Source organism: Hyla sarda, unplaced genomic scaffold, assembly GCF_029499605.1.
Source record: "Hyla sarda isolate aHylSar1 unplaced genomic scaffold, aHylSar1.hap1 scaffold_1767, whole genome shotgun sequence".
NCBI lineage: Eukaryota > Metazoa > Chordata > Amphibia > Anura > Hylidae > Hyla > Hyla sarda.
Genome location: NW_026608411.1, coordinates 4,843 through 18,667, shown reverse-complemented (window position 1 = coordinate 18,667; position 13,825 = coordinate 4,843). Strand labels below are relative to the sequence as shown.

General features: G+C 43.5%; 1 protein-coding gene across 1 annotated transcript; it reads left to right on the top strand.

The window, feature by feature from the left end:
• The first annotated feature begins 42 nt into the window (after window positions 1-42).
• On the top strand, window positions 43-13,603 carry LOC130313458 (protein phosphatase 1 regulatory subunit 32-like). Its single transcript, XM_056552660.1, has 12 exons — window positions 43-486; window positions 7,110-7,245; window positions 7,323-7,476; window positions 8,610-8,738; window positions 9,314-9,377; window positions 10,352-10,458; window positions 10,558-10,626; window positions 11,622-11,708; window positions 11,806-11,886; window positions 11,975-12,063; window positions 13,054-13,184; window positions 13,310-13,603. Exons 1-11 carry the CDS (start codon window positions 405-407, stop codon window positions 13,169-13,171), a joined length of 1,116 nt encoding a protein of 371 aa, XP_056408635.1. The 5' UTR covers window positions 43-404; the 3' UTR covers window positions 13,172-13,184; window positions 13,310-13,603.
• The last annotated feature ends 222 nt before the right edge of the window (window positions 13,604-13,825 follow it).

Sequence of the window (13,825 nt, the reverse complement as noted above, 5' to 3'; positions counted from 1 at the left end):
AGGTTATGAAAAGAAAGAAGTGTTCTGATTGGTTGACACAGGGAGCTGCTCCACTATACCAGCACTACTTCTTTCATCTGACCCTTTCATTTCCTGCTTTGTTGTTTCCCAATTGCATTCTCCATACCCCATCACACAATGTATATAAACCACATGTAGGAGATACGTATATTGGGGCCTTTAATACTTGAGCAATATCTCTATGAACCCTTAGTCTGTGGTGACGACAGGAGGCCGTGCTCTGGGGAATGGAATCCTGCACCGCACACTCCACACTGTTTGAGTTGCCATAGTGACTGTAGCCTGGTTATTCATGTTGCCACACTATGTGGAGGCATCCTGTGTCCATGACACCTGTCAGCATTTTCTTATTGCCCTGTCACTGACTTCTTGCTGTTGGAACAATGTCTCCAGGGTCTCGGGGGAGTTCGGGAGGAAGTTGTGACCCCCTTAACTTCTATTGTACCAGTTATAACACCTCATATGGTGAGTAGCATTGGGATAAAAAGACAGAATGGCATGGTAATAGAATCTTCTTCTCTCCATATATATATATATATATATATATATATATATATATATATATATATGCTATATGGTTGTCAGTTTTTTGCTTTTTTTTATTTATTCATTTATTTATTTATTTTATTTAATAAATGCAGTTGGTGGGGTTATGTAGGAAATATATTGTTGGTGTAATTGCTTTTCACATAGCGAACTGGAACCGTGACCTGTACTGATGTGGTCAAGCTGACTATAGGTTTGTCCAGAGATGTTCTTGGTTGTTGTATGTTCCAAAACTCTTTCAATGAGACACTGAAAATCCTGTGTCCCAATGCACAATCTGTTCCAGGTCCCCCCAGCCACCATGATATTTTTGATACTAGTGTATACTTATGTGGCATAAGGGCCTATGGTCCCCCTCCGGCTTGGAAACCTATGTAATACTGCTTAAAGGGGTTTATCCACCATAAAGTGATTTTAGTATGTACCTGCCAGAACTGGGTATTTCCTGTTGGATTTTGTTCTCTAAACTACACATCCCACAGTTCCATGCTTGCAAGTATGAGGTCACTTTCCTTCCTGAAGGAAAGATAGTAATCTTCAGCTCACCTCCCACTGGTTTTGCACGGATCCTCAGCCTGGCCTGGCCTGATACACGTAGCACAAAAAGAAGAAAGTCGATCCAGCAATTCCACTAAAACATCGATTTATTGGTTATTCAGCAGCATAAAATATCCCGCATGGATAGAATTCACCACACACCACCTGGCCAGTGATTCACAGCAAAATGGACGACTGGATCGACTTTCCACTTTCCTTCCTCCCACCCATCAGCCACCCCACCCATTGAAACACAGTGTTTTCTAACCAGGGGACCTACAGCTGCTGCAAAATTGAAGCAGGATAGGCTCCCTCTGATCACCTGACTAGTGATGTCAGGTCTCGATGCACTGCAACCTGGGAAATCCCGAGACATGAGTCATTTTGTATGCTGGTAAAAATAAATATTGGGGCGATAATCACAGAAGAATTGTGAGACCATCGTCACACACAGGTACAGACACTATATTATGAACTACACTTACTTTACAGCCCCTGTAGTATAGTCAAATAAAAAAAGATGCTGGAATACCCCTTTATGGTCTATTCACACGTACAGTATTCTGTGCAGATTTGATGCGCAGGATTTTCTGCTGCAGATTTCAATGTAAACTGAACACAGCTTGAAATCCTGCAAAATACTGTACGTGTGAATAGAGTGAATAGACCCTTAATCTGCATTACAGTGGTCCCTCAAGTTACAATATTAATTGGTTCCAGGATGACCATTGTATGTTGAAACCATTGTATGTTAAGACCAGAACTCTATGGAAACCTGGTAATTGGTTCTGAAGCCAACAAAATGTCATCCAAAAATAGGAAAAAGTGAGGATTAACCCCTTCCCGCTATTGGACGTATGCATACGTCCAGGCGAATTACACGTTCGCGCAAATGGACGTATGCATACGTCCAAGCGATCTCCTGCTCTGCCGCGGGCAGCGCAGGAGATCGCGGGTGGGACTCAGCTGTCAATCACAGCCGGAGTCCCACCGTAGCTGCCGGGGCCGCGATCGCGCCGGTCCCAGCAGCATTAACCCCATAGATGCCGTGATCAGTTCTGATCACGGCATCTACGGTGTTTGCAGGGGGAGCGCTCTCCCCCTGCCCATCAATCGCGGCGCCGCGATAAAATAAGGGGGATCGGGGGTGTCCAAGACACCCTCGATCCTCCTTGAAGAGATAGGAGTGAGGTGGCAGGGTTGCCACCCCTCCTATCCCTGCTATTGATCGGCGGAGCGGCCGACCAATAGCAGACTGGGGGCGGGGGGGTTAAAGTTCGGTTCCCCCCACTATGCCCACCCATCGGTGTCCGGGCACAGCGGGGGGAACCGTGTAATAGCGGCGGCGGCGGCAGCGGCGGTCACTTACCCGGCGGCGGTGGCTGTGATTACGGCGGCGGTGGAGGTAAGTATGACGCCGCGTGTCCAGGAGTCTGTTGCCTAGCAACATCTGCAGGGCGACAGTTTAGAGAGTGGTTTCTAAACTGTCGCCCTCCAGATGTTGCAAAACTACAACTCCCACCATGCCTTGACAGCTGTTTGCTGTGTTGGCATGCTGGGAGTTGTAGTTTTGCAAGATTTAGAGGGGTTCAGGCTGGAGATCACTGACAGTGGTCTCTAAACTGTAGCCCTCCAGATATTACAAAACTACAACTCCCAGCATGCCCAGACAGCAGTTTGCTGTCTTAGCATGCTGAGATTTGTAGTTTTGCAACATCTGGAGGGCCACAGTTTAGAGACCACTGTCAGTGATCTCCATACTGAACCCCTCTAAATCTTGCAAAACTACAACTCCCAGCATTCAGGAACAGCAAATGGCTGTCTCGGCATGCTGGGAGTTGTACTTGCGTGCCTCCAGCTGTTGCATAACTACATCTCCCAGCATTCCCTTTGGCAATCAGTACATGCTGAGAGTTGTAGTTCTGCAACAGCTGGAGGCACACTGGTTGGGAAATACCGAGTTAGGTAATAGGTTCTATTACCTAACTCAGTATTTTCCAACCAGTGTGCCTCCAGCTGTTGCAAAACTACAACTCCCAGCATGCACGTTCTGTCAGTGCATGCTGGGAGTTGTAGTCCCCCCCCCCTCCCATGTGAATGTACAGGTTACATTCACACTGGCGACGGATTACAGTGAGTTCCCTGCTTCAAGTTTGAGCTGCAGCCGCAGCTCAAACTCCTAGCGGGAGACTCAGTGTAATCCGCCGTCAGTGTGAATGTAACCTAAAAACACTACACTAACATAAAATAAAGAGTAAAACACTACATATACACACGTACACTGCCCCCTCCCACCACCACCCCTTCCCCCCCCAATAAAAATGAAAAACGTATCCTACAGCAGTGTTTCCAAAACGGAGCCTCCAGCTGTTGCAAAACAAAAACTCCCAGCATTTCCGGACAGCCATTGACTGTCCAAGCATGCTGGGAGTTTAGCAACAGCTGGAGGCACCCTGTTTGAGAATCACTGGTGTAGAATACCCCTATGTCCACCCCTATGCAAATCCCTAATTTAGGCCTCAAATGCACATGGCGCTCTCTCACTTCGGAGCCCTGGCGTATTTCAAGGCAACAGTTTAGGGCCACATATGGGGTATTTCCGTACTCGGGAGAAATTGCCTAACAAATTTTGGGGGGCTTTTTCTCCTTTTACCCCTTATGAAAAGGTAAAGTTGGGGTCTACACCAGCATGTTAGTGTAAAAAAAAACCATTTTTGTACACTAACATACTGGTGTTGCCCCATACTTTAAAATTTCACAAGCGGTAAAAGAAAAAAAGCCTCCAAAATTTGTAACACAATTTCTCCTGAGGACGGAGATACCCCATATGTGGGCGCAAAGTGTTCTGGGGGCGCACAACAAGGCTCAGAAGGGAGAGTGCACCATGTAAATTTGAGGTCTAAATTGGTGATTTGCACAGGGGTGGCTGATTTTACAGCGGTTCTGACATAAGTGCAAAACAATAAATACCCACATGTGACCCCATTTTGGAAACTACACCCCTCACGGAATGTAACAAGGGGTACAGTGAGCATTTACACCCCACAGGTGTCTGACAGATCTTTGAAACAGGGGTCTGTGAAAATGAAAAATAAAATTTTTTATTTGCACAGCCCACTGTTCCAAAGATCCGTCAAATGCCAATGCCACCCCTTATTACCTTCCGTGATGGGTGTAGCTTTAAAAATGGGGTCACATGTGGGGGGGTCCACTGTTCTGGCACCACGGGGGGGCTTTGGAAATGCACATGGCCAAATTCTCTCTCCAAAAGCTCAATGATGCTCCTTCTCTTCTGAGCATTGTAGTTCGCCCCCAGTGCACTTCACGTCCACTTATTGGGTATTTCCATACTCAGAAGAGATGGGGTTACAAATTTTGGGGGGTATTTTCTGCTATTATCCCTTGTAAAAATGTAAAATTTGGGGGAAAACAAGCATTTTAGTGTAAAAAATTTTTTTTTTTTTACATATGCAAAAGTCGTGAAACACCTGTGGGGTATTAAGGTTCACTTTACCCCTTGTTACGTTCCCCAAGGGGTCTAGTTTCCAAAATGGTATGCCATGTGGTTTTTTTTTCTGTCCTGGCACCATAGGTGCTTCCTAAATGCGGCATGCCCCCAGAGCAAAATTTGCTTCCAAAAAGCCAAATGTGACTCCTTCTCTTCTGAGACCTGTAGTGCGCCAGCAGAGCACTTTTCATCCCCATATTGGGTGTTTTCTGAATCGGGAGAAATTGGGCTTCAAAGTTTGGGGGGTATTTTCTGCTATTACCTTTTTTTAAAATGTAAAATTTTTGCTAAACCAAGCATTTTTGGTAAAAAAAAAAAATTTTTTTTTTACATATGCAAAAGTCGTGAAACACCTGTGGGGTATTAAGGTTCACTTTATCCCTTGTTACGTTCCTCAAGGAGTCTAGTTTCCAAAATGGTATGCCATGTCGTTTTTTTTTGCTGTCCTGGCACCATAGGGGCTTCCTAAATGCGACATGCCCCCCGAGCAAAATTTGCTCTCAAAAAGCCAAATATGACTCCTTCTCTTCTGAGCATTGTAGTTCGCCCGTAATGCACTTCAGGTCAACTTATGGGGTACCTCCATACTCAGAAGAGATGGGGTTACAAATTTTGGGGGGTATTTTCTGCTATTAACCCTTGCAAAAATGTGAAATTTGGGGGGAAACACACATTTTAGTGAAAAATATATATATTTTTTTTACATATGCAAAAGTCATGAAACACCTGTGGGGTATTAAGGCTCACTTAATTCCTTGTTACGTTCCTCAAGGGGTCTAGTTTCCAAAATGGTATGCCATGTTTTTTTTTTTTTTGCTGTTTTGGCACCATAGGGGCTTCCTAAATGCAACATGCCCCCAAAAAACCATTTCAGAAAAACGTACTCTCCAAAATCCCTTTGTCGCTCTTTCGCTTCTGAGCCCTCTACTGCGCCCGCCGAACAATTTACATAGACATATGAGGTATGTGGTTACTCGAGAGAAATTGGGCTACAAATTCAAGTATAAATTTTATCCTTTTACCCCTTGTAAAAATTCAAAAATTGGGTCTACAAGAACATGCAAGTGTAAAAAATGAAGATTTTGAATTTTCTCCTTCACTTTGCTGCTTTTCCTGTGAAACACCTAAAGGGTTAAAACGCTGACTGAATGTCATTTTGAATACTTTGGGGGGTGCAGTTTTTATAATGGGGTCATTTGTGGGGTATTTCTAATAAGAAGACCCTTCAAATCCACTTCAAACCTGAACTGGTCCATGAAAAATAGCGAGTTTGAAAATTTTGTGAAAAATTGTAAAATTGCTGCTGAACTTTGAAGCCCTCTGGTGTCTTCCAAAAGTAAAAACTCGTAAATTTTATGATGAAAATATAAAGTAGACATATTGTATATGTGAATCAAAAAAAAAAATATTTTGAATATCCATTTTCCTTACAAACAGAGAGCTTCAAAGTTAGAAAAATGCAAAATTTTCAATTTTTTCATCAAATTTTGGGATTTTTCACCAAGAAAGGATGCAAGTTACCACAAAAATTTACCACTATGTTAAAGTAGAATATGTCACGAAAAAACAATCTCGGAATCAGATTGATAAGTAAAAGCATTCCAGAGTTATTAATGTTTAAAGTGACAGTGGTCAGATGTGCAAAAAAGGGCTGCGTCCTAGAGGTGAAAATGGGCTGTGTCCTTAAGGGGTTAAAGAAATATAAGTAGATAACTAATATAGATAAAGCAAATCCTTACATATAAAAGTAAGAAAGATCTGCTGGGAGCTGTAAATCACTGTCTATGTCAGTGTTTCCACAGCAGGGAGCCTACAGCTGTTGTAAAACTACAACTCCCAGCATGCCCGGACAGCCAATGGCTGTCCGGGCATGCTGTGAGTTGTAGTTTTGCAACAGCTGGGGGCACCCTGCTTGGGAAACACTGGTCTATGTAAAGGACAGGAACTTCTTCGGGGTCCTGTATAGTGCACGTAATGTCTTAAAAAAGTAACATGGAGTCGCCATTACCTGGTGTCCAAAGGAGCAGCTTACCCTGGTACAGGTAAAGAGTACAGAACATGTAATACCTTCCTGTACTGTAGGGGGCGCTACCAGACATCAATCAGTGCATACACTTCAGTAATACAGGTGTTTTACCAGTGAAATGTCCATTCTGATTGATCGGTTCTTCCAGCAATTGACACGTTTCACAGATCTGGACTGTCAGTACATTTTATGTTGAGTCTGGTTTCAAGTTACAATGGTCCAGAAAAGACCATATATATTAACTGCTTCCTTTTTCTCCTTATCTTCATGTCCCATCTATCTTTTGTACATTTCTGACTGTCTACGCATCATCTTCAGTACAAATCACCTCTAAGATGTCTCTCCTTAGCTGCTTGTAACAACCGCAGCAGCTACACCTGCCTCCTTTGTAGTTACATCCATGTTCATAAAGGAGGAACAACTGAATTCTTCTAAAAATAATCTCAATTCTTTTCATGGTAAATAATGCAGGTCGTCCAGAATTTGGAGCAGCCAGCGCCTTGCACTCGGGCACTTATTCCCATCGCAGTACAGGATACCAGTCTAACTTTCGACCAGCTGTGTACTACTCCCCCAACCTGGATCGGAAGGATAACCCACGCATGGGGTTAGCTCTTTATTTTATATTCCTTCTATAACCTGCTATACACTATATTTTACTGTAATCATTTTGCTCCTCTCTAGCCTGATCCTGCGGAACAATTACACATCAATCACTAACAGAGACTTCACCCCACATGAACACGTGACAGGTGCGGAGCCGTTACCCCATGCACTTTCCTTCCCACAAAGTGGATATGTTAGGAGCAGCGAAGTTACCAACCCCAAGTCTAGAGCTGTGAGTAATGGCAGACTATTCTTGTTACATTTACTAATATGCAGGATTAGAGGAAGGGAAAAAAAGGAGAGACAATATGGTGCTCTAGGTGCCCTTATCCCATGACAATGGATGAAGGGGTTTCGGTGTGCTATGCACTTACCTCTAAGTGTTACGCTCTGGGCCTAACATTGAAGCTAGATTGTAGAAAGTACAGAAGGACCTCCAGGGGCTGCCAGTGGTTATCGAAAGGGGTGCACAGAAGGCTGCCAGTATCCATTGGTCACTCTAGGCCGAGTGCAGGTAAATAGAATGTAGAAAAGGAGGAATCCGGTAAGAAGTCAGGAAACCACACGGGGAAAAATGGATACGGTATTAAACTGTACAGATGACACATTTTGTCACATTTCGTCCCCTCTTCATCTGGTTCCTTTAAAACATGTCTGTACAGCTGCATGCAAAGTGGTGCCTCTACACGTTTCCGTTTTTCCTTAAATGGGCACTGTCAGATACAAAAACTTTTGATATGTTGTAAAGCATGCAAACCCAATAGGTTCTGCAATTTCTTTCATTAGAAAATTTTCAATATTTCATCCAGAAAAAGCCAGTCAAACAACTGCCCCCTTGCCTGCTTGGACACATACTAGTCCTGCTTTGTCCATGCGTCATCACCTATGTCATGGACACACTTCCTTGATTGACAGTTGTGAGCGCAGGGCTTACAGCTGGAGGAAAAATCCTCCCACTGTCAGCTTGTGTCCCATACTGTCAGTGAGGACAAGCTGGGAGTTGTAGTTTTGCTAATGCTAGGGGAGATGTGAGCAGACAGCATACTGAGGGAGGGGGCGGAGACCTGCACAGTGAGGCCACACCCCCTCCCTTTAATTGGAATTCAGACTAGTGAACTAAATTAAAAATGTAATAAAAAAAACCTAATAAAGGTGCTAGACACATACAAATTAGATGTACATGATCAGGATTAGCTACTGAGTGATATATTTAAAAAAATGTTTTTTTGTTGGATCTGATGGGTACGCTTTAAGGTATTTCCTGAGTTCTTAATGGATTCCTCCATTTGTGCACTATACATTTACTAGTAATACTTTTATTTATTAAAGGGGTTCTCTAAATAGGCTCTGCTTTTATTATGACAGGTTAAGTCAGTTCATTTTGACACTCGGGATCATGGTCCAGAAGCCATACCTGGTATTTTACTACAACATCGACCACTGCTATTTGTGCCACGAGGGAAGGGATCTCCGGACATGGAAAATTTCCATCATGTGAGTCAAGAGTAACATGGTATTTGTGAAATTACACATAAAAGGTTTTTTCAGGTTTGAACATAGATATCCTATCCTTATAATAGGCTGCCACTGTATGATCAACAAATCAAAGAGATTGAGGTCCCCTTCACCATACTTCCTGATACATTGTACACATGACTTAATAGCTGCATGTAAGGGTCTATTCACACGGCGGAATTCTTCCTCAAATGAAAGCCCAATACACTTCTATGGGATTACGTACTCCTGTTGACACTTCGGAAGTTCTGCTTGCGCAAGCAGAAATTCCGAAGTGTCAACAGGAGTGCGGAATCCCATAGAAGTGTATTGGGCTTTCATTTGAGGCGGAATTCCACTGGCGGAAATTCCGCCATGTTAATAAACCCTTATTCTACAGCTCAGCTATCGAGATCAGCTGCACCAGAACATCCAGCTATATTTGGTAATGTGTCAGGTACTGCAGCTGCTTTATTCTGATTATCAGTGGTTGGACCCCACAGATCATACAGTGATGACCTTCCTATGTATCTGTTTTTTTTTTTTTTCATTGTGAAATCATCTTATTGCTTCAGGGTCCAGCCTTCATGTCTACTGAATACAAAACCAGGTTCACACCAAAAGCAACTCATCCCCTAGGTAAGGCTCATATAGGAAAAGTGGGCTAGATATACAAGGGAAATAAAAAAAATAGCAGTTGTCCTATGAACTATCTTGATCGATTGCTTTTTTTCTATCATTTCTTATGTAATAACATGAAGAAGACAAGTGACTTACAAAGGATGAATACAACAAATTGTCACTGATGGTGGCCACAATGTTACATGGGAAAAATGTGCAGGATAAATATAATATTGTGTTGCCTGTGGTTTGGAAAGGACTATAGTTTACTCCACTAATCATATGGAGCAAAGGTCCTCTATATACGCTGTCCATTTTAGGACATCGTCAGTCATCAGACATAACTCCGTCCTCCGTCAGGTGAAGCAGTGTCCTCCCTGAGAGCAATCGCCGTCAGTCGTCAGCCACAACCCCGTCCTCCGTCATGTGAAACAGCGTCCTCCCTCGGACCAAGTGCCGTCAGTCTTCAGCCGCAACTCTGTCCTCCGTCAGGTGAAACAGCCTCCTCCCTCAGCCCAATCGCTGTCATCCTTCAGCCACAGCTCCCTCATCCAAAAGTCCCTCATCCAAAATGCTGTCATGCCTCAGACGATTCTCCCTCAGAACTTCCTGCCGCATAGCAGAGCCGACATTGAATGGCATGTACAGCAGAACCCGTATAGCAGAGAGCCGACACTGACTAGGCTCTGCTACACGGCAGGAAGGTTTTTCGTCTGAGGGATGATGGAGTTTTGGATGAAAGACTTTAGGATGACAAAGGAGGGAGGAGGGAGTTGCGGCTGAAGACTGACGGAGATTGGTCCGAGGGAGAAGGCGGGACGCTGTTCTGCCTGACGGAGGACAGAGGTACGGCTGACGACTGACGATGTCCTAAAATGGACACCGTATTTATGGAGTCAATAGCGTTTTCATGGGATTATGTCAGAAAAGAACTTTATATGATCATAATAAACTGACATTGTTAATTATGCTTGATCTACTTTTCTCTACAGGCAAAGCCCAAAGAGCAATAATAGGAGAAATGGAAAATTCAGGATTCACAGAAGGATCAAATTTAGAACCAATAACCCATGATCCTTATTCACAGTACCATGTACCGGTAAAACTCTTTAACAATAGAATAGACAACTACTATTCATAGATAGCAGTTGTATCTTATTTTACATATAACACTGATTTATGTGCTTGTATAACATAGAAGGGGTACCACCGTTTGATGGGACACAGTATTACCAAGACAGATTTTCTGCCATCTTCCATGTTGCAGGTAACCATTAGACTGTACTATCCAGTAGTATTCTTTGAAAGCCTATAGCAAAGATCATAATTGCCCTTATTATGTTACCATTTTTTTTCCATCAAGGGCATGGCAGTGTCAAATGTTTTCACCTTTCAGCTACCGTTTTTTCCGCTACATAAGACGCACCTAAGTTTTAGAGGAGGAGAACAAGAAAAAAAATATTCTTAACCAAACCCCTTTGTGGCCAGCAGAACCCCCCTTGTAAAAAGCAGGACCCCCCTTGTGGCCAGCAGAAGCCTCCTTGTGGCCAGCAGAACCCCCTTTGTAAACAGCAGGACCTTCCATGTGGCCAGCAGGACCGCCCTTGTAGTTGCTTACCGGTACTTATCACTACCGCTGACCTGTTCTGCACTCCGCATAATGGAGTCTATGGAGGAGCATGTAACATACACGTCACTCTGCTTCCTCCGTAGCGTTACGCTGGGCGCCGTGGAGTGACGTGTGTGTCACATGCTCCTCCATAAGACTCCATTATGCGGACAGGAGAACAGGACAGCGGCAGTAAAGGTGATGGAAGAACGGGGCAGCGTCATGAATCAGAGAACGGGGCAGCGGAGCACTTCGCTGTACAGACCCAGGAGCAGGTAAGCTTAGCAGCCTCCCCTGCACTTCGGCCCTGCACTTTGGCACACACATTCACTTCTTAAGAAGCACAGATATTTCCTTCCCACTTTTGGGGGAGACAAAAAAGCATCTTATGGAGCGAAAAATACGGTATTTTAGTATCTTTTTGGGCCAATTCCTGATAACAATATACTTCTGTAGAAGGAGCGCTGTACAGGATGCCAACCAGAGCTTTGCTATCCTTCTGCAATGGCCACACAGCCACATAATCTGCTTCTATGCTTTGTGCTCCCTTTGTATTTCCTTTGCTGCTAACAATTTTCAACTGTATAAAATGTATTTTGATTCCGTACTGTACACAACACTACAGAAAATGACTACTTTCTCCTGCATAATAGGGCAGAGAGCCACTGCCAGCTTTGGCCAGGAATTCCAACAGAGACAGTGGTTTCTCCAGGGAACTAGATCAAGTTCTTCATACCAATGTAAGACTCATCCATTGAATTCTGACGTATCCTTCATTCCCGATGGTTCTCTCTGATGTAGTTTTTCTTCTTATTTCTGTTGACAATTAAAACTTAGGCTCCATTCAATGACTCCCAATCTGATGATAAAGCTAAGAACAAAGATGACCTTTTAGGAAGGATGAATGTTGGTAAAAAGGTGTGTAGATTAAAAAAATACTTAGCTAGATAAATAATGGTTTTCAGATTTTAGGTGACAATATGTGACTTCCATGTTTTACTTATAGGAGGCATCTGGATTCAGTAACAATAATCTCACTTATGTACAGTCAGGGAAGGAGCCCCCACAACAGTACCTGACTAACTACAAACTAAGGTATCTTTTCTAGACTTTATTCCATCTTGGAATGAGACCAGAGCCATGCTGAGGAACAGTAATGAGATGAGTGCTATGCTTAGAACTGGAATGAGCACTGCAGTGCAGTGAACTAGGAATGAGATAGGGAGCCATCCTGGGGACAACTGACATGAAAAGCCAAGCTGAGGACCAGAACTAAGATAGGGAGCCATGCTATAGGCCAGATATGAGATGGGAAACCATGCTGGAGACAAGGAATGAGATAAAGAGCCATGTGGTGGCCACGAATGAGATGGGCAGTCATACTGGGGTCATGAAATATGACGGGAAGCCATTCTGGGGACCAGAAAGGAGATGGAAAGCCATGTTGGGGACCAAGAATGAGATTGGGGGGGACTAGGAATTAGAGGGTAGCCACACTGTGGAATAGGAACAGGGCCGGTTCTGCCTATAGGCAAAATAGACAACCGCCTAGAGCACCCTCTTGATGGGTGCACCACTCTGCCCGCTGCAAGAAAGTTAGCAGCCAGCCAGCTTCCATAGCACCTGCGGCTCATCTGAAGCACCCACCTAGCCAGCACCACTGTTGCTATTCCTCCCCCCCCCCCCCCCCCCGATACCATAATAATCTACATTCTTTAGCCTGCTGGAGGAGCATAGTGCCACCTCTGAGGCCAGACAGGCAGGTCCTGACATTGCATCCGCCCCATGAGGAGGAGGTTTTCTACAGTGTCTCACCCCAGTAAGATGTCAAAAGGGAGGAGCCAATGGGTGGGGTCAAGGGGCGGCAAAATTAGCTTTCACCTAGGGTGGCTAAAATCCTTGCACCAGCCCTGACTAGGAATGAGTTCATAAGTTAGGATTCTATGTTGGGGACAAGGAATGAGATGGTAAGACATAAAAATAATAATAAAAATCTGGTCCGAGATTTTTACAATGTCTGCTTAACCTTGGCAATCAAAGGAATATGTCTCTGTGTGTATTGTAACCATGAGTAATGTTTCCCAGGTTCTATGATCCTGTACCCCATGGAAGAGACAGAGAAGGTTGGACTCAAGGTGGGATCCAGAAACAACAACACAGTGGCTTCTCTGTCAGTAATGAAGTACATATCAGAGGCATCTAAACCAATTTAGCAGGTAAAGAGATTGACTGTGCTTTTTATTTTTCTTGGCATTGACGTCAATGCTTTCTACTTACTCAATACAACACTTACTGTATACAACATTTATTGGAAACTATTTCTATTATTTTTCATTTTCAGGATGTAAGAAAGATTCTGAACAACTCAACACTCTTCAGCATTGAAAACGTCTATATATATAAACCCATATCACCATCTAAAGCAAAAAATAAATCTCAGCACCATAACTTACAAAGCTTATATTTCGTACTCAGAAACTATATGGACTTTGTGAAGGTCAAATTTAGTTGCAGGTGGATCATTTTGTCAGCAGTACTTTCTTACTGGAGAATGTGAACTCGGTATTAAAACCAAAACAGCCTTGCAAATCTTAAAGGGGTACTCCAGTGGAGAACATTTTTTTTTAAATCAACTGGTGCCAGAAAGTTAAACAGATTTGTAAATAACTTCTATGTAAAAATATTAATCCTTCCATTACTTATCAGCTGCTGTATACAACAAAGGAAGTTGTTTTCTTTTTGAATTTCCTTTCTGTCTGACCACAGTGCTGACAACTCTGTCCATGTCAGGAACTGTCCAGAGCAGGGTAGGTTTGCCATGGGGATTTTCTTCTGCTCTGGACAGTTCCTGACATGG